The sequence below is a fragment of the Vanellus vanellus genome (assembly GCF_965231255.1).
Source record: "Vanellus vanellus genome assembly, chromosome: 4".
In the NCBI taxonomy this organism is placed as follows: domain Eukaryota; kingdom Metazoa; phylum Chordata; class Aves; order Charadriiformes; family Charadriidae; genus Vanellus; species Vanellus vanellus.
Genome location: NC_138909.1, coordinates 27,324,617 through 27,346,083, shown reverse-complemented (window position 1 = coordinate 27,346,083; position 21,467 = coordinate 27,324,617). Strand labels below are relative to the sequence as shown.

At 48.7% G+C, this 21,467-nt stretch overlaps 1 protein-coding gene across 5 annotated transcripts in view; it reads right to left on the bottom strand.

The window, feature by feature from the left end:
- The window catches only part of LEF1 (lymphoid enhancer binding factor 1), a gene marked incomplete at both ends in the record, with an annotated part of 70,203 nt that extends 49,070 nt beyond the window's left edge, over window positions 1–21,133 (bottom strand). For all 5 annotated transcript variants that reach the window (XM_082482563.1, XM_082482565.1, XM_082482564.1 and 2 more), the window contains 3 exons: window positions 18,321–18,454; window positions 19,950–20,013; window positions 20,924–21,133. In XM_082482563.1, the coding sequence (XP_082338689.1) occupies window positions 18,321–18,454; window positions 19,950–20,013; window positions 20,924–21,133 (408 nt within the window). The remainder of the gene's footprint in view (window positions 1–18,320; window positions 18,455–19,949; window positions 20,014–20,923) is intronic.
- Window positions 21,134–21,467: the final 334 nt, after the last annotated feature.

The window sequence follows — 21,467 nt, the reverse complement described above, 5'->3', positions numbered from 1 at the left end:
CGGTGCCCTGAGGGGTGGGAATGGCACGTCTTGGCCCCCGGCCGCCCCGCACAGGCCACTGCCTTGCGCACACAAATTTGTCTCTGCCTCCAGCCAAAAAAAACTAAGCCGCCACTCTTCTAAAGAGGCACACGTTATTTTAGAGCAGTCAAGTTATGACTGGTCTGATTTCCATAATACACGCTCTGCAAACATCTGCCTGTTATTTAAGGCTGGGCTCCACCGGGAGAGAAGTTGAACAGGGCAGAGCTTTGAGCCGGCGCGTCTGCAGAGGGGTCCCTGCTGCCGCAGCGGTCTCAAGGCAGCAACGTGCCCGCCAGGAGCTCGAGGTGGTCACTCCTCACCCCCAGGACCACAACTGACTTCACGTCTCTGCGCTTTCCCCCACGCGCCGGGGATGCTCCCGCTGCCCTCAGGGGAGGGCTCTGCACCCCTCTCCCCCAATGAGCAGCCCCCAGAGCCTGTGCCACCTGCAGGAGGACCCAGCCAGGGGTCTCTGTCCCCAGAGAGACATGGGCTCTGTATCACGGGCCTCTAACCCATCTTTTGGCACCTTCAGGTTGTCTGCCGCTTTTGTAAGCCGACTGTCGAAACCTTGAGCGTCCCAATTAGATGCAGTTAAACGCTGCCCTGAACGACAAGTGTTGCCAGCAAGAAAGTTATCCCCGCGTTATTGGACTGTTCCCTCCCTACTAAGAGACCGCAAATTGGTGTTTACTTTAGAGGCTAAGTAGGCCAGCTTTGAGAAATGGCGCCCGCCCCGCCATCCCACAAGCTCCAGCTTCCCGGGGGCTTCCCAGGGCCTCCCCGGAGGCCACAGGCCCGGAGCACAGCTCTTGGCCAGGCACCTCTGCACCATGCCCTCGCTCCATGCTCAGCCCCGGCTCCATCCCAGCCCAACGCGGTGCTTGGCTGCTGGTTTTATTTATTCCCTGCACGCTGTACGGGGAGAGCTGGAACAACCGAGTCTCTGTACTGCAGCGAGTTGACACAGGCTAAATCAATTAGCTGCTATTGCTGGGATGCTTAGCTAGGCCAGATCAAAAAAGACAAAGAAAGAAAAGCCCCACACCGAGAGGAACCAGGCCCAGTCAACACATTTATCTCCAATACTTCAATCAACATATTTGAAGCAGGAAAGGGAGATGGCTGGTGCTTCCCTAAGTGACGAGGTGAGGGCTTGCTCTCCTTGGGCATGAGGGGCACAGAGGACGGGCAGCTCCCGTTCACCTCTGCTCCATCCTTTGTTTCCATTCAGCACACACTTCAAACAAACATGAAAAAAGCAAAATCCTCTGCAAGTTCAGTTAAGGCATTTTCCATTTCAGATTGGGTTGCTTAAGCCCTGTAAGTCTCCTCGTTCATCCTGATTCAAAACAGCACGTTTTGGAGCTTGTGCTTAGCGTCATTCAGGCAGGATGCAGAGAAGATCACAACGGACCACATGCCCCACACACCCCCCTTTGCTGGGCAGGATTTATTATTTTGCAGTAATCTTTGCTCTGCATCAGCTGTCCCATACCATACCCATCATCAGGAGGTCTTCCTCCCACTGACTTTTACAATACCACACTGGTTGGTAAGCAGCACGTCCCATACCCGGCATTCCGAGTACCAAGCCCTGGGCCTGGTTTTGCCGCCGCAAAATGTAAAACATTTCTTTTGAGAGACTGACAATTACTGCTGAGAAGACTTCACCTACGGCTGGGAATGGAGGAAACCAAAACTGGTAAAGGATGAAAGAGGCTCCACACCACCCAGCCGTAGCTGGGCAGCCTCCAGCTCAGCTCAGCCCCTTGTGCAGCCGCTCCTGGTGAGAGGTATCATGCCATGCTGCTCTTCACTTCAAAGAAGACAACCGTAAGGAGAACTATTAAAGCAATTAAAAAAAATTATCTTTAAGATGCAATCTACCCAGAGATGAATGGGAATAATTATCAAGCTGCAGATTTGTATGTTTTTTTAAGGCAATAACTGGCTGAATGTTTCTTCTGAGTAGAGTTACCTACAGTAACTTCTACCTTATCAAAATGAGAGACTTGGAGATAGCACTTTTTCACATTGTGGGCCACATCTTCCATACCGTATCTCATAGTAACATCTATACTCACTAGCCCTTTTCCCGTTTGGTTTGTATTCCCATAAACACCTCTGTAGCAGCTCATGCGATTGTTTACATAGAAAAGCGCGATTTATGTTTCTCTCGAAGCAGCGAAGGCAGCAGTTCAGCAGCCTGAAGTGAGGAGAGCCAGCCCCAGGTTACCTGGCAGCTGTCTGAAAGCGCCTCCTCAAATTCCCGGTGAAGAGCAAGACCTAACATCAATACCCTTGCCTCAGCTTACTTGCATCTGCATACCCCGAATCCTTTATTCTTCCTCTTCTGCTCTGTTGTCCCATCTATGAAATGGATATTACACCCCACCGCAGATGGGAAACAGGCCCTGAGACATCAGCTACTGGGCTGAAGTCGTGCATCAACTCGGCTTTCCCAAATCCTTCAAATGTGACTCCATTCCAGGTATTTTTGCACACAATGTACGATCCAGGTCTATTAATCACTCTTGGTTGGATAAATGTGTTTTCTGCTGTTGGAGTGAAGCAATACCTGCTCCTGTCTGCCTCTCACGTGCCTGCGGGCAGGTACCAGCACCAGCCCCCCTGAGCCGGGGATGCCAACAGCCGCCTTGGGCTCCTCTCGACGGGACTCGAACACGCGTGCTGGCCCCTACTATAAACACCTTCGAAGACGCAAGAGAAATGGAAGAACCTCAAAGCCAACAGACCTCTTTCCAAAGAAGGCTTCTTTGCTTTGACTGTGCCCCGAGATGTTGGTCCTGAAGAGGCACACAGAGGGGTTTAGCTTGTGTATTGCCTCTTTGAGGCATGGTGCTCTTCTTCACAGGTTAAGGCTTAAGCCACGTGCTTGATTCAACCAAGACTATTCACTGGTGTTAAAAATTTCATCAATCAGCTATCAAAAAGGGTTAAAAAAATACATTTTTTAAAAAATAAGTTTAAAAAATTCCTTTGCAATTTATATTTATTGGGAGGCAGAGGGAGGCGGAAATATCACCAGAAGGAAATGGTTTTACCTTTTTTGAGATCATGCATCTTTCACCAAATACTTAAAAAGAAATCTTAGTTCATATTTGTAATAACAAGGGATTACCAGAGTCCTTAATTTACTGCTGAAGTCTGGAGCGCAGTCCGCACCTTGAGCGAGGTGCAGCCTAATCCCTGTGTGTGATTGCATTTAGCAGCGAGAGGGAGGTGTGCGGAGGGTGGGGAGAAGCAACTTTTATTGAAGACAACGCTTCAGGCAGCCCCGGAGCAGAGTGGATCCAGTTTGAAAAGAACTGGCAACCCTAAAACTTTTTGATAAGATAAAAATTCATTGATGTTGGCTCACACTAGGCCCACTCCATCTCTGCACTTGTCCTCTGTGTTTCCTTGGCATATCTGTTCCTTTCCTCTATCTGCTTTAGCATAACTTTATTTTTCTCTTTTATCTTTAGCTAACTGCACCCAGGGACTGGAGGGATTGATTTTTTGTTTTGACTTATTGTTTGAAGATCTGTAACTCAAAGCAGCTTCTTGCGCCTCTGATGTCTAAGCCTGAGCTGTATAAAAGGTAAAGCTCGTCCTGTGTACCAAACTGAGCGGGGATACCATTTTATAATCAGTCATCTGTGTTTTATTTTGCCTTTTTGGGAGGAAAACTATTTTAAGACTTTATAGGCAATAATACTTTAAATAAATATTCTCATGGCAGATACTACACATGCCAGTTCTCTTTTTAAAGACAGTCAGCTATTGCTCACCACTCAAGGGAAGGGGAAAAAAAAAAAAGTTCCTAATTAAAGGAGGCCATTATACATCAGAAGATATTTTGAGCATCACGTCACACTACCGACAGCCTACTGCAGCCAAAATGTTACCATGCAAATCTAAAAATGCTCTCGCTCAGAGATGCGCTGCCACGAGGCTAGCCTAAATCCCCGCTGGGAGGGGAAGGCAGGAGACGCGAAACGTGCTCGTCAATGCCGCTCGTAAACAGCAATCCCTCATTGCCATGTTAATACCACTCTGTCCCGCGACACGGAGGGAGGGAGAAGGATTTTTGTTTGCTTCCTCCGCCTTCTGAGGGCTGAACTCGGGAGATTTCTCCTTTTCCCGGGCAATTCTTCCCCTCCTCCCCACAAAAAAAAAAAAAAAAAAAAAAAAAAGTGCCGCTAGGTTGTTTTAGAGAAGCAGTCCTTCAGGAGGTGGCACCCAGGTTTCTCCCTGCACATAGGCGTTTCTGCATGGTAGAAAGCTGATAGCCATGGCACACACCGACTTTGTTTACGATCGCCCGTCTCCGCTATTCCCTGAAGTTGCCCAGCTTGCTGAAATATGGTTACATATGCAAACATTATCTCCCAATTGTAACCTCATTTTCTGCTCTGCTGGACAGCGTGACCAGCATTTGTCATCTCGCCGCCCCCGCCCGCCACATCATTCATGTGTCTATAATTGTCATCAAGATGTGGCATGTCAGCAGGACTCCCGCGTCCGCTGCTCCCCATCTCCACGCAGTCACTCAGGTAACAAACCCATAATCTCGCCCTGTTTTCATGATGGTTGAATTACACATAATTGTTTCTGCACAGTGATTGATTTCTGCCTGAATAGAGACCTCTGCCTTTTTTCAATGCGAGCGAGTGGCAGCCAAGTCTCTCCATCTAGGAGGAGGCAGCAGCCTTTGAAGAGATCAAAGCCAAGGCCGCGAGCAGTTGTGCGCCCTGGGAATATGGAAAGCCTTTATGCTCTCAACCCCATTTCCAACATCATGTTGGATTGCAGCTGCATTACATTCTGCCAGCATTCTTAATGCTTTTAGTATTGACTCTGACATCACCGATAGCTGTTTTAAAGTAACAAAAGCTGAAGGATGACTTATTTTCACAACTCCGTAATTGGAACATGCAAAGTTAGGGGAAGGGAGCATTTGTTTTTAATCTGAGATACAAAAGAAAGCACAGAAAATTATATAAGTTCCCTGAAATTAAAACCACATTTTTCATATGGAAAGAACAGAGGGGGCATTTTTATAGCCTAGACCACACAAAATGAACTGATTATGCACATGCTTTTTCAAGCCTAAAGGCTGAAGTAAAAATACGATTGGGCAAGCGAGTCAAATTGGGAAAAAATATTGTGACTCACGGTAGGTTTAGTGACTTTTAGCACCTGATGCAAGGCAAAATAATGCAGATGCCCAGGCTGCCGCCTCCCCTCTGCAGCTCCTTGTAGTAAACTGACAGCAGTCTGCTTACCCGAAACCAGGCACACGGCACATGGCAAATGAACGCTAAACCCTCATTAGTTATCTAAAATGATAAAAAGCGATCTAAACGTGTAAAATACTGCAAAGCTTCCTCTGAGATTCCCTCTCCTCCAGACATACAGACAACTCTTGAGCTGCCTTAAAACTACTCTTGCCACAAAATTGTTTTCAGCGGCATGAAACGCTCCCACGCTCCTCCTCTCTCCTCATCTGGCTTCGCTGGTGAAAACAAAAGTAAATCTCTACCGAGAAAGGCTCTCCTGAACTTTGATTAAACACACATCTACACTGTCCTGAAAAAGTATTTCCAGGGAACTTTTAAAACTCATCAATGGAAAGGAGGGGGGACAAGGAGGATGTAAAAATCGAGAGCCGGGGAGGGCGCAGCAGCTGAACCACTCTGCGTCCGTACGCTGACCAGCCTGAGCACCGCTGCTACTTTGACAAATATTGTTATTCATTCTAAAACCACTGAATAGGAGCTTTTAAGAGCAGTAATTTTGAAATATGGTAGCTGCCAGTACAGCATGCAGAGTGGTGAGGAAGGAAGAATGTGCAAATAAAGCATAAGCTGTAAAGAATTAAATATTATAAGCTGTAAAGAATTAAACATTATGAGCACCCATGTATTAGCAATAAAAATAATTTCCTCTTAGCTGTATCGTTTTTCCTCTGCTGTTCTAACACTCCTTTTTTCCCCGTAGTCATTAAAACCCCGACTCAAAGACAACAGCAAAGGGATCTGCCCTCCCTCCCTGTGGACACAGAGCTTATGTCCCTGACATTTCAAGGCTGGGAAACCGTCTCGTTTTCACTTTGACTGTTTCTTAACACACACTAATCATCCTGAGGCTGAAACTAGAGCCAAACGTAGCAAGCTCTTTACCAAGATGTAAAACCATATACAAAAATTTTTATTGTATTAAGACAGAAGTTTTTTCTGTGTTAGTCCAAGGTTTTGGGGTTTGCCCCCTGCCTCTATTCTTCTGCCATCCCCAGCAAACTTACTGCTTCCCCTGCATAGCCTGCTTTCTTCAATCAGGACTAATTCTTTGCGGCCCTGATGTCCACTCTGATAACTGCTCATAAAGCAACAATGAGGAAAGAGTGGCAAGATACAGAGAGCTGGAGCAGTCACTGTAAACAGAGGTATCTGATGCCATGTTGGCAGGGCGGCTAATTCGACTTCTGCCCATCCCACAAGGAGTCCCAAGCATCTGGAAACAAATGCCAGCCTCCAGAAACCGAGCAAGCAACGTGCGCAGCATTGCAAAGGTCTCCAAAACACTCGCCGCTATGAAGAAGCAGCGGCAGCGAAGTCACTTTTACATGGTGCTGCAACCCTGCCTTGCAGCGTCAAACCATTACTGTGATGAAAAAGTATGTTTTACCGTAATTACTGCTTATTTTCCCTTCCAGGAAGTTTTTTGATCATTTGCAGAGGATTCACTGGCTACTTGATACTTTTGCTTGAAAGCTTGCTACTTTTTTTGCACTGATCACTGAAATTTAAGAGACACCATTTAGCCCAAAAGAGGCAGGCGAAGGCTGTTGGCCAGCTTTTCATCCTGCCCAGCCCCACTGCGTAACCCGTGCGGGCAGCTCCCCCTGCCCAAGCAGAGCCACAGCTTCTCCTCACGCAGGCTTTTTCAGCGACAACGTCGGGGAGGACCGGGGGAAATGACAACAAACCTCACCAGGTCCTTAAATCCTGATCCCTGCAAAGGGACGACCTGCGTGACTGCAACAAGCTGAGTTTTAGGTTTGGCTGTGGTGCTGGGGGATGTGCAGCCGCCAGCTGTGGCCACCGGGTATGGGCTGCAGCTACAGAGCCGTGAATTAAAAAGCAAACGACACCGATGGTGGGGGTGACCCCGGGGAGGTGATGCCACCGGGGCACGCCGCTCAAGGAACACAGATAGGAGCTGAGAGCTGTGCTCCAGCGGGCACAGCCCAGGCACACGTTAAAGCAGCAGGTATTTCAGGATACCCAGTTTAAAGGCGCCGGCTTCAAACCAGCCAGCACCTCCTCTGCAAATCACTCTTCCAACCGGAGGCCACTGAGGCGCCAGGCACGGACATCGCTGAGGCCACGGCAGGTGCCCACCATGGCTGGAAGAGGAAGATGGATGCCGTCACTGGCAAGACACCATCCCCAATAGCTGCTTTGAGAAGCAGCAGAGCAAGGTCCTCACAGCCCCATGTTCAACGACGAAAGCCCCACCACGCCGGTGCCCAGGGGAGACGAAAGACCGGAGAAACCCTGGTCAGCTGTCCCCAGCCCATCACGTGCAAAAGCCACGAATCGATGGCAGCTTCCCGGGAGAGGGAGCACACCGTGCCGGTTATCTAACTGTGTCTGGGCTGAATTCCTGAGAGAGGGATAAGAGACAAAAGCAGAGGGTACAAACAATGATGCTGAGGGGAAGCAGCCTGCCTCCCCCCCTGCGGCAGGACAGCAAGCGGGAAAAAACAAAGTCTGCTCTTGGACAAAAAGGTTTTAAGCTAGTTTTTTTAAGCCCCTCCTTGCTTTTACTTAGATACTTCAGTAGGATTGTTTGGTAATTAACTGAATGGCTGGGTATGAAATACAGCCACAGCCAGCGCTGCCACCAACTTTCTTCTTATCTGCACTGGTTTTAATCCTCTTGTTCCCCTCTCCACATACACCCCAGTTTTTACTCTCAGACATCTAGTTTGTTTTCATGAAAAAAAAAACCAAAACAACCCAAGAAATGTATCTTTATAAGCAAGCTGTCTTTCAGGGGTGTTCCTGAAGCAAACTCGGGAAACATGGATTTTGTTCCCGCCTCTGCCATCACCTTCCTTTAAGTCTCTGAACAAATTTTGTTCTTTCAGCTCCTTGTTTGCAGAAGCTTCATCCCAGACTGTGGCTCTGCTTTTGGGAACAGGGTGGGGGGAGGCAGGGGATGTGACCCCCCCCACACACCCCGTGCCCGCGTGAGCACCAGGGATACTGCCCGGGAATTCGCCAGCAGCCACCAACGCGCTGCGATTTCCACGGGTCACGTCCTCACGCTAGACTCTACGTTGGGTAATTATACACAGAATTTACCTATTTCACGCTTAATTGCACAGGCACAAACTTTTGCTCCACCCCCGAAACAGGGATAACCTACCAGCGCTTGCGTGACTACAAGCAGCTCTCCCAGTCCTGGCTTAACCCCCTAGGCTCAAATCTCAGCCACTGTCTTGCCCAGCCATCCCCTCCTGGCAGAACCCACCCAGCCCAGCAGAGGAGAGGAGATGCAGGTAATGCATGAAAGGCCAATGTCAGCCCACAGCGGACTTGTGAGCTACAGGCTCCTGGGCCGTGAAACGCCACCTCCGGGAGAGAAATGCAAGACCCACTTGCAGACTCTTCTGCTGACTGAACCTGAAAAAATGCATTGTCCAGTAGACGTTGGCCGGAAGGTTCATTTAATGGAGGAGGGCATTTTTGGGGCAGTGAGCACAACTGTTTAACTAACTGAACATATTTACTTGCAGTCCTGGAGCCAGAGATGGAAGACACGATCACAAAACCCCCTCTGAAGTCTCCTTCTCTTAAAGAGTCTGCCTATGCCCCAATCAGGGGGTTCTGAACCAGGTTTGATTAAACCACATTTGCTGATTGAGTATCTGCTGTCCAACCCCATTAGGCTGTAATACTCTCATTTACACACACACCTCTGGGGAAAAAAAAAAAAAAGGAAGAATTTAAACTTTGAAAGACAGAGGGAAAGCTTTCATTACAAGTTACTTTGGGAGACCCCATGAAATAAAAAAGTTCCGAGCAAAACACCATTTTGACCCGCTCTCCCAGAGTCTCTTAATATTTGCTTGTTACAAAGTATGAAGTCATCTTTTACAGGTCATTCCGATAAGAAGCTTAGTAGTTGCCAGTTTAAAAAAAAAAAAAAGTGTTTGCCGTAGTGCTGTCAAACTGTCTGGGGAGTTGCCTAATAAATTAGCATTTTTTTGCAGTTCTCCTATTCTGAGTTTTCCTTCTAAAGATTTGCATCTGAACCAGAATCTCTGCACTATTATCTTAGAAATAGCCTCCAAATAATAGATAGGGGAAAAAAATCACAATAAAACCATAAAAATTCACACGCTTAAGAGCTAAGCTTTACAAAAATTATTTCTTTTTTTCCTTTAAATCCAGCACAGCTTTCCTTTCTCCCTGTGCCAGGGGTATTTAAGACATGAAATAATGTATGAGAGAGAGGAGTTTTGAGTAACAAATGTTTCAAATCCAACACGTTCGGTTCCAACTTATTTTTTAAGCAGAATTTCAGTTGCGTGCAGGAAGAAATCAGGCAGTAAAGAACCGCCACAAATACAGCCCAGCATGACAGTGTCGGAGGGCAGCGAAACAATAAGCTCTAGGGGCATCCTTTAGGGTAAATTATTTTAATTGCTTATGTTTTTCAAAATGTATTTTAGTATGTCCGATACATGGCTCACTTCCTCAACATCCTCAAAAGCTCTCCCAACGCCAGCTCGACGAGCTCCCTTTTCCTTTCGGTGCCGGTCCCCAGCAGCCCGGAGGGGACACGGGCAGGCTGCGGCCTGTCCCACCGCCCCGGCCACCCACCTGCTCGCTCCCGCCCTGCTCCCAAAACCTCCTCAAGAGGCTGAACCTGCGCCAGCGTTTATATTTGAAAGAGGAGGACCTGTCCGTGAACCGAGGGACAATTCTTACTCTTGGCAGGGGCTAATTCACGTGCAGACGTTGAGGGAGGAAATCAGAGTATCCCCCAATTCGGAGGGGTCCCTGCGCCGTGTCAAGCCCGGCTCTTCTCCCGCTTCACCTCAACTTTTCTGTAACAAGTGTTCCTTCGGTTTCACACACAGAAACACCGCCAAGAAGGCTGCCAGGAGCGCCACACGATGAAACAAGCTGCCACAAAGCCTAAACTGAGGAGAGGGCACAGACGTGAGGAGGAAGCCACTTCGTAACAAATTAATTCGGGAAGACGCACCGCGGCACTGCTGCGTGGGATGGAACACGGGGCAGCAGCAGGAGCCTCACTCACCGTGGGGGTACACGGGGGGTTATATGAAACTGCAATGAAGGCAGTACCGGACTGGGGGTGGGGGGATAGAGCACAACCAGAACCACCATTACTACTTGCAACTGCAGCTTCCTAAACCTGACACAGCCCCAGTCAAACTTCAGAAATGAGAGACCCCAAACAAACCGCTGGATAGTGGCATTTTAACAAAGTAAAACACATTTGCATGGCTGGACACAGTTTATCTGCATTTTAGCACATCGGCAGGGAAAAGGCCTTTCTCCCCAAGCACGGTCTGCATTTGACAAGTGTTGACACCTTTAATCGTCACCTCCATATTGTACTCTTTTTATGCTAGACAAAGCTTGCCAATGCAAGATTCGGGAGGGATGAAGAAAGATCAAGGCAAGAAGATATGCCAAAACTGTGGAGAGACAACAGACGGTCACAGAGATAAATCTCTGAGGCAGTTCTGAAATACAGAAAAAGGCAGAAAATCGAAGAAATAGAGCCTGATAGCATAGCCAAGTGACCAGTTATGGAGACAGAGTGTTGGCTCCAAGCAGCCAGTGCCACTAGGACCCCAACCCAGAAATACAGGGCCTACAGGAATAGCTTTTTAGAGCTCATCTCTCGCCATCTCTGAGACAACAAAACTGCCCAACAAAAGCCCCACGTTCCCCTTCTCTGTTTTTTGGACGTACATGACGAAATCAGACCATTTCCAGACTGGTTTTCTTTGGATAACGCCTGCATCCCCATCCAGACCTCTGTTCCAGTCAGCTAAGGGGGAAGCTGAGCTCCCACCAGCATCAATGGGATTTCAGCATCACGCCTTCCAGTTCTGCGCCGTCTCTCGCTCCCAGTGCCGACACGGCGGGGCTCTCTGCAGCTCCCGCGAGCCACGGGCTCCTTAGAGCAGGGCCACCGAGTCAGTGCAGTGCCTGGCACAGCGCTGGACGTGTAGCAGCAGCATCTACTTTAGAGCTTCCCTACTCAGAAAACAAGGAGGGGGGCCGGGGGGGAAGGTCCAACAAAGAGATTTCTTCTGTTGTTTGCCGAAGCAGCATTACTACAGCTCCCTGGCACCACCAGCACACACGTGCGCACCCCTGCTCCTTCGAAGCGCCGGCGTTTTCAGAAGGTACTTTGTGGCAAACACACACGTGAAGTGACAGGCTCCAGAGGGACTTCTCCCCCGTGCACCAGGCTGGGCGAAGCAGACCTGCCCGCTGACGTGGGCAGCACTCTTTGAAGTACAGAGCCCGAGTACTGAAAGCGCTTGGACAGACAGACACTTTTGGGAATTAACTGCTCTCTGGATTGACTAATAGCTCCTAACCAAAGCGATTCTCTGGTTTACGTGTCACAGCTGGTGGCAACAGTATACTTACTTTTTAACTGCCCATTTTATAAATATTCAATCACAGCCTCCTAACTTTACACTTGTAATTTTTGCTGACTAAGCTCATCCTATTGATTTTTTGCCTCAACCTTACCTATACCCACGGCCACTTAAAGAAAATAAACAAACGTCAAGGAGACTTTCAGCTCCATGAAAATGCTCTTCTACACCAGGGATTTGGTATCTTTGAAGATCACAGAAGAAGATATTCCAGGTCCTTCATCTCAACCTGAAGTACCGGCAAGCAACACCACTGCTAGAAGCCAGGGGAAGTCATGCCACTTCTCCTGAGGCAGTTCAGACCCCTTTTCTTCCCCTTTAGGAGAACAGGCAATCCCTGGCTGATTAGCACAGTTGGCGCACGCGTTAACTCCCTACTGCACTTTTAGCTCAATCCCAAAGATTCAATGAATACATTTTTATTTAAGTGCTCAATCACTTTCTTGCTGAGAGGACAGATTCCTTTGAAGTGGGAAACCCAAACTAAATAAACATATCCACAAGATCCAAGTCTCAAAATAGAAGCCATTGGGCTGCTAGATTAGGTTATTCTGAATGCAATTTTCTTAAGTGAATCTACTGCTTACGAAGGGCCGGAGCGACAGAGACACTAATCCCCAACTGCCTGGGCAGGAGCAGCACACCAAGCAGCTGTGCCGCCTTGTCCCCAGCGTCCTGCGGGAAGGGACCAAACCAAATGGCCAGATGAGAAGGGTCTTCTCGCCAAACGTGCCTCACTGCCCAAAGCAGCTTAGCGATAACTGCCTGCTTGCCAGGACGGGGGCAATTTGGGGCAAACAGGAGTCATTTACGCACAACCGGAGCACCACGGCATGTGGCTCCCCTGCAGCTGTGGGGAGGACACGTGCTGAGGACAATCTGCCTCCACCAGGTTGAGGACCTACAGAGCATCTGGCTCGTGTCAGCATTTCCCTGGGACAGGCCAGACGCCGGATTGGTGTCCATCCATGTGAGAGCAAGACAGGAGATCACAGCAGCCCACACGATGCGTGGACCTCAGGCTGCAAAATGCTCAGTGTCTGTATTAAAGGATGCTCTCGCACGTGTGTCTTCTTCCGAGAGACACAGACGGTGGTTTACTACTAGCAAAAACAGCACATGCCTCTAATGAGACTTCGGAAATATTACAGCAGCAGTAAAGTGCTTTTGTGTGGGTTATTTCCTTCACGTATCAGGAGGAGTTTTCCCTAACTATAAACAGAAGTTAAATACTCGGGAGGAGCCAGGCCTGCGGTACCCAGGCTTTTCGATGCCTGCAGCCACGCAATGCTGCAAGTACCTGGAAAAAGTCTTTTCCTCTTTTGATGCCTGAACCTGTGGAGCTTTGGGCTTTCTTCTCGAGCCATATCCTCCCTGGCATTTGCAGCCCGTAACAAGCTATTCTTATTAACATTTTTTCTGGGTTGGGATTAAGTTGGAGGAGAGGTGGCACAGCACCAAAACAACAGGAATGACATTTTGCTTTTAAACCGCCCCAAAACGAAAGCGGCAGCTCCACCTTTTATATTTCATATTGAATTAGCTCCTAGATATAAATAAAAAAGGAGATTTAGGGCATAAGCTTACACACGTATCGATATACAAAAGCTCCGACTTTGATGATTTGCAATGGGTGGGGTTTTTGATTACGCCTCCATTGAAGTCACACACATAAACAATTGCTGCCTCTGGACTGAGATGTCAGGAGAACATTTTCTTTCCCTCTTGCCCATTCACAATTGGATAGATCTGCTAATTGCACACACACACACCCCCCCAAAGGAGAAGGCAGCAAAAGCAGAAAGGCTGTTTTCTTCACTGGTATGTGCCACACTAATGATGGACATACGTACATAAGACTCTGCCTGGATTGTGCCATCTTCTCACGGGCAACCAGACCAAGCTTCAGACGAAGGCCAACCTAGAGGCACCGCAGTAACTTCTTCTGCTCCCCTTTTCCAAAAGGAGAATTCATTTCACTATGGGGGAGAAAGACAGCACCACCCAAACTCGGCCCACAACCATTCATGGCTGGGATTTATGTTTCACAAGAGACTGGGCTCGTACCTCAGACTGATCAGCTGTGACGCTTGGGTCACAGCAGCTGACAGAGGCGTTTGCAGCAGTGAAGTCCCTCTATTAGCGCCGAGCAGATTCCTCTTCTCCCCCAGTGCTGGCATTTGGCGCGACTCACCAAGCCCCTCAGCAAATAGTGCTAAAATTCCTCCCCGTGCAAACCCGAATAAATCCCGGCAAGTCCTGCTTCCATAGAGGCGGGAAGCTTTGTGCTCCTCTGCACCTGATTCCGAAGTTTTTTAAGGGGCTAATTGGCATCATTCAACTTCCTCGAGAAGGCATGTGCCACGCAGGGCGAAGCGGCAGAGCCTCAGTGGTGGGTGAGCAGCTCCGGCTCGTCGAGCCCCCGCGCTGCCCGTGCAACCCATTTCCTCAGGCACAGGGCTGGGGTTGCAGGGGGAAGAAAGAGACGTACGACAGGACCACAGCTGCCTACGGCCCTCGGAGCATCCCGCTCCAATGTCAACTTGGGAATCAGTGCAAAGCTTTCTGATGGGTGATACGGGAACAGGAGCTGAGCCCCTACATCTGTGCTACAAAGTCCATTTCATACTGGGCCAGGCGTGCTGAGCATTCAGCTGACCACGGCTCCCAGCAAGTGCCTGCAATTGCACAGTCAGCAGAAGCGAACTCTCAAGAAAAGACAATATTATGAAAAATCTGGTTCATGTCCTTCTGCAGCTCCCATACATTCCCCTTGGGGCCCCAAAAATTCCCCACAAGCAAGTGAACCAGCCTGCTTTCAGAGGGACAGCAAGATGCAGCTAAGGAAACAAAACCCTCTTACTGAAGCTCTGTAGCCACTCATTCTTGCTATTTCTACCTTCCTCCTTCCTCCTATCCATGTTATCTGCACAATTTCTCCTGGGACACGAGCTCTTCAAGACAGGAGCTATCTCCATATCCCTTGCCATGCAGAAGCACGCAAGGAACATCCAAAACTTGGGCAGGGTAGGGGGGTCCTGCATATAAACGTTGTTCCTTGCATTCAAACTCCCTCAGCAGAATTCCTCACCATTTTCCAATGGATATGCTGTTTTGCAAGTCGCTGTAAGGTGTTAACAGATTGTATCCTCCAACCTATTTAACACCTCCAGCTGTTACAAAGAGACAGTTTAGCCACCAAGAAATAAACCCAGACCCCAAGAACAGATAAGAACAGACAAAAGAGAGGTTGCAGAAATCCTTTGTCTTCCCACAGAAAGTTTAATTCACTGGGAAAGAGGGAGGAACAAAGGCAAAATGATTTTCTGGATGAATTTTAAGCCACAGAGAAATTATTCTTCTTCAGTCACCTCCTTGGTCCCCACTTTCCCATCACACAGATGAGAAAGGTTTGCTACCCCAAAACCAGTATTGTTAACGAAAAAGTAAGAAAGAACCCACACATGTTAGAAAACAAACAGCTGTCTCCATCTCCCACCTTCAGTACCCCCGCGATGCTGAGAAACCACCAAAACATCTCTCGAGCACACAGGATGCACAGTCACCAGGTGTTACTGCGGTTTCAGTACCATCACATGCCACTTCTCCTGCAGCCACCCAAACCAACTGCTTTGCTCTTTCACTCACCCAGCTATCTGATAAGAATTCGTTCTGCGGTACGAGGCTTGTACCCGAACTTGCATTTAACACTCTCCTGCTCTTACAAACCCAACTCATAAAAGGCAAATCAGTTGCCAGTAAAATAAATAAAAAAACACTAAAAAAAAAAAAAAAAAAAAAGAGGAGGAGATGGATGACACCACTCTAACACTAGCGCAGATTTAGGAAAATTTGAAATCCTCTTCATACACCCTCTCCCCTCCACAAGCTGCGCTGAAATTACACTACAGTTTTCCTCTTTTAAGGCTTATTAGACATGTTGTGTCTGATCACAAATTTGTATTTTTAATTTTTCCAGAGCAAGAATGTAAAGCGTTTGCTTTTTCTAAAAAAAAATGGCATTTTTTTTCCCCGGCATACGTTGGTGAAAGTTACTTTTCTTCCCATTCCAAGAAATCTTTGCTCTCTCTGCGCTGGCGTAGCGAGCGGAGGCCGCCTCCGTTAGAGATGGTCCAGTCCTGTGGCTCTGACCGCCTCTCCCCGGGGCGTGCATCCCCCCGGGCGCTTTGCAGGCAGCCGGGTCCTTCCAAGGGTTTGGGAAAAAAAGAAAAGATTCAGCGCCCCAGGGCGGCTTTTTAATCCTGCCTAACACCTCCAGGCAACAGATGCAGCAACACGAAGCGGCTTTGTCATGCAAATGGCAGGGCACAGGTACGCACCGCAGGGGCTGCTCCACGCACAAATGGCCCGGGACCGACGCCCCAGGGGAGACCTCCACCTCGCTGATCTCAGCTGCTCCTCCTCCCCCAGCCCAGGAGCGTCCCCCCGCAAAAAAAAAGGGGAGCAGAAGCAAACCGTCGGGGCGGCGGTTGGGACCCCGCGAAGGTGAAGAGGCAGCGGCGCGCGGGGCTGGAGCGGTGGTTAGCCATGAAGCGAGCCAGCGTGTCATCTCCTGGATGCGGCGTTTTGATCTCGCGCGCGTTAAAACCCAGCTGTCAGCTAGGAGACTAACAAAGATTACAGTTCAATTAAACAAAAAAAAAAATTATTTAATAACTCAAGCGTGTAGCCTTGTGGTTAAACTGAAAGAACTCCAGGCTTATGTCAACATTGCAGCCCTGCAACAGCACTATTTTACCGAAATAGTGGTGCTGCTCTAACATGTGTGAGCAGCACTGAACTAAATTAGCCCCTCAGATGTTCGGCAGGGAGCTTTACAATTAGAAAGCAGATGCGTTTTCCCCCCCTCCTCCCCTCCAACGTACCCAGGTAGGATGGTCCCTCAGGTACCCGAGCAGACAGGCTCCGCAAGAAGCCGATACTTTGGGGGCATCGATGCCAGATCAGTAAAGAGCGGCGGCCCCACATCACGCATACACGGAGAAAATCCTCAGTGAATAATTAAACTGGATTTTGTTGTTCAAAGCCTTGCACCAGGAATAGAGACTTTCTTAGGAGGGTGACATGGGAAAGGGGAGGGTAAAAAAAGGTCTGAAGTTTCCCGGTCCTCAAAGGGGCAGGTTTGAGTCTCGATGCCCTCTCGAGGAGCTGCATCCTTTTCCCCACGATACATCCAAACTGAAGTTTTCTGTAGAGCAGCGTTTACAACAACAAATATCAACACACCGTGGTCATCATGCTTCACCCTAACCGGCTGTAGGCCTCTGAACTGTAATTTATACACAAACAAGGTTCTTTTTAAAAAAGAGAGCTATAGAAAGCAATATATTGCAGGAGTTTTTGCGTCTTTCAAACGCAAACGGTGACATATAAAGAGGGCAGATCTGTGTGCTTCCCAGCGCCAAACCGCCCTGTCATTCCAAATCCGAACATCCACTAATTTAACAGGCTTTGCTACTGTCAAATTACCAATACAGATTAGGACCCTCTTTTTTGTTTTTGAAGTCAAAAGCCACAACCCTGAAGAAAAATCAAGAACGTCGGAGAGCAAAATAATGTCAGTTGTTTGACAGAGACTGCCAAGTAAAAATCCAAGAGCCAGTAAGATGAAAAACTGCTTTATCACAGGGAAAAAAACAGCATCCAACTTCTCGTACCACAGCACACACAACTGCAGCGGCATTTTTTCACCAGGAAGCCTACAAGCAAATTTGTTTCCCCCTCCACTCCAGTTCTACTCATATCATTTCAACAGCTGATTTTTTACATTGCCTCCCCATCACTCTCCAAGTATACCAAGAGGTTTACAAAAATAAATGGGAATCCAAAATTAAAAGTACATTAAAATCCATCACATGTGCATCTACATCAATAGAAACAGAGGGACCAACCTGGAAGAATCAGTGCCTGCCACAACCTAAAGGAAATCTGTAACTACTGCGTCACAGTTTATACTAATTCCTAAACAACCATTTCACAATTTGTGGCTGAAGATACAGAGTATGTTTCAAAGCAATGCTCCCAGACACATAGAGCATTCCTGCAGAGCAACCGATGGCAGAAATAAGTATCAATCAGCAAAGAGCAATGCCGTATCTGAAGGCAAAAAAAAAATAATCCAATCTTTTCATCTTACTGATAAGCAACTTCAACATTTCTACTTTCCGCCCTCAATTTTCCTCAACAAATGAAGAGTTAAACCCAGAAAATTCACATCTGTCCCAGTCACTACAAAGATGGCATTTACATCATGCCGCCATACATTATCCTACAGTCGTAAACCCGGGCTCCCCCCCTCCCAAAGCCCCCATCCCTGTTCAAAGGATGTCAGACACCGCAGACATTAATCTCAGCTTTTCCACCGCAATTGCGACCAACACCTCCAAGATCTCTCAAACTCCCGTGGACGGAGGCTCTGAATAGCAGAAGCGCAACCTTCACCGTAACTGAAGCTACCCAAAAAAACCCGGCGTGAACACGCACTGCAGACCGAACAGGAGGAAACCCAGCTCGCCAAAACCGGTCTTTGGAAGAGATAACTCACTGTTCTGGGGATGGGTGGCGACAGAGATCCATTAGGCATGTACGGGTCGTTATTCATATTTGGCATCATGATATACCCAGAATAACCAGAGTATGATGGTCCCTTGCTGTATAAGCCACTGTCTGGATGCTTTCCTATGGAAGAGGAAACAATGATTACATTATTCCCCACATACGCATTTCTTGTAAGTTAGAGTACTTAAACAGGTACTGTGCATTCATAAAAATGTTCTGCATGCAAACGTTTCCTTACTCATGAAAATTACCTCTGACAGAAAGTGGTCTGCAGCAATTTGTAATAACATTTTTTAAGAGGAGTTAATTCTTAAAGGAACAAGTACTCTCAGTGAGTTTATGCTTAAAATATGGACTAGCCTCAGAGTACCCAATTTATTTTGCTAGTCCCTGTTCAAATCAAGGCAGAAACATCAGCAATGACATCCCAGTTCTCAAGTAGCAGTCTTCCCCCATTTTATACATCCCTCTAGGATTTGTGGATTCAGAAGTGTTGCCAGTATGGGTTTCCAACATCATTGTTAGGAAAGGGAGGAACAGGGCAGCGATAACTAGATATAATCATTTCCTTCTCTCGCTGAGCCACTGTGTGCAGCGAACAATTCATTCTGGCCACGCTCACCAGGAACAATTAGAGGGCAGGGGCTGGCTTAGGAGGAGACCCTAACAATTCGGGGGGGGGGGGGGCTGTTGAACACACATGGCACTACAGTCAAGAGGGAACCCAAGTGAGGGAGGCTATTTTGTAGGAAAATAAAGAATTTGGGTGCAGGTCCAGCAAAGGGGGGGTGAACAGGTCTCCCACCTATATGACTGTTGACAATGATACTACTCGAAGGTGAGGTTTTAAGAGGATGCAAGGCTGAAAAAGAAAACTATACAGAGCTGACCTTCCTCCCCTCCTCACTGCCAAAACGCCACGAGCGTGGACGTTATTGCTTTTAGGCAGTTTAATGACCAATTTGGAAAGATCGCCACAGAGCCTCAGAAAGCACCAGGATTGAACTGTGTCTGTCTTTATACGGAATTTACGATCTGGTTTAGTTTGTGATGATAAGCGTTTCATTTTAAACATAATCTCCCATCCTTCACAGCACACATTCTTTGTACGCGTGTCCAGCTTCCTAAGCGATATTCAGCAAATTCTGTTTTTTCCTCTGTCCTCCTCAATCAAAATTAACCAGCTGGTACGTTAAAAATCAAGAGGTCTGTTCATGCTTAGATTTAGAAGAGGAGATTTAACCGACAGACTTTGGCTATGGGGAAAAAAGCGCAGTTTCTGAACACACACAACTCGGCTGCACTGTATGAGTTGAAGAGATAGATGTGTTTAAGCTGATATCCTAAAAATAGTTTTTTCTTCAGCAAAGATCCATTTGGCCTACTTATCAGTTTCTAAACAACCGAAATACCATTTGGTCACTCAAGATAAATGTGCTGCACATTCATCTCCTTTTTAAATGCTCTTTGAATGAGCCCTGGCATCCCCCCTCCCCAAAAGGTACTAAATTTATGTTTCCCAAAAAGAAATCAAGCTCCAGTTTGAGAACCATGCGGAGGCTCACAGGGGGACTAAGAGGGACAATATCACAAGACAGGACCGTGCGCTTCTCACCTTCCTCGGGGTGCTCTCTGCCTTTATCATGGTAGGAATCCTGCGCTTGAGTCTGCCTGGAAACCTGACAGCAGGGAATCCACCACCAGAAAAGAAGAAAAAGAAGAAAAGTCATTGTATGGATGCTCATTTACCGATCACAGCGCTACAGCTTCTTGTAGAAAGAAAAAAGTTACGGCAAGAGATAAGCATCTTTCTTTTCCCTTTTAAGTCGTTTGGAAGGCAACTGTACCAGAAACGTTTTGTGTAAACGATCGTTTTATGACAATGTTAATAACTATGGGGCTTTGCGATGCGTTTCTAGCAGAAGCGCCCTACATTTAACGAAAGGGGCTTATTTCTGGAAAATATTTGGAGCTTCGGCGGTCAAAACACTCTCGGTACCAAAGATACCAAAAATAATAATGAAAATCTGGTTGCCCTCATAACCAGATCTTTGGGGGGGGGGGGGGGGGGGAGAGAAGAAAAAAATCAAAAAGAATGAAAGAAAAATAAAAAAGCAGGTTCCCCGCTCGCCCCGAAGTTGTTTTAGCGTTGGGAATTTCTTCCCAAACAGTTTTATGCAAATCCCTTTAAGAGTTTACGGCTAATGCTCCGATCCCGCTGATTTTACCGAGGAAATTTCATGGCTGCTTGAGGTCTAATACCACCGCACCGTCGGGGGACTCGCGGGAACTTTCTCGTCCCAGCCCGAAGCGCGGAGGGGGCTGCTCCCCCCCTCCCCCCCCCAGCCCATCCCCGGGCGCGGAGGGGCGCGGAGCCCGCCCGGCTCTGCCCGCCGCCCCTCTGGGAACGGGAGTGGGGGCGGTATAGCTTTTTTTTTTAGGGGGAAATTAGGAAAATAGGGATTTTCCCAGTGCCCCGCCGAAGTTCCCTGCCTCCCGGCGGCGGCGGCGCCCGGAGCCCGCCGGCATCCCGCGCCTCCGCGCCCCCTCCGCTCCGCGCTGCTCCGCGGAGCCCCCGCGGCCGCGCACCTCGTGCCCGTTGGCGCCGGGGGCGATCTCGGACTCGTTGACGAGAGAAGACTTGATGTCGGCCAGGTCGCCCTCCTCCTCGGGGTGGCTGATCTCGGCGAAGATCTTCTCCTTCTGGGGGTCCCCCTCGTCCTTGAAGGGGATCATCTCGTCGGTGGCGCAGAGCTCCGGGTCCCCCCCACCGCCCCCGGCCCCCGGCAGCTGCGGCATCCTCACGGCAGCGCGGCGTCTGCTGCGGCCGCCGGCCCGCCGCGGGAAGGGGAGCGGGAGCGGGAGGAGCAGCCGGGGGAGGAGGAGGAGGAGGAGGAGGAGGGAAGAGGAGGAGGAGAGAGGAGGAGAAGGAGGAGAGAAGAAGGAAAAATCCCGTGAAGTCCTCGGGGTGGCTCTCGGCAGCTGGAGACCCCCACCCGCCCGCCCCCTCGGGGCTGAGGTACCCCCGCTCCCGCACGGCACCGGCCCGGCGGGGAGCCTCGCCCCGCCGCGCCGCACGGCCGGGATAAGTCGAAATACACTCGCTTGTGTCCCGCCCGCCCCCAGGGACCGC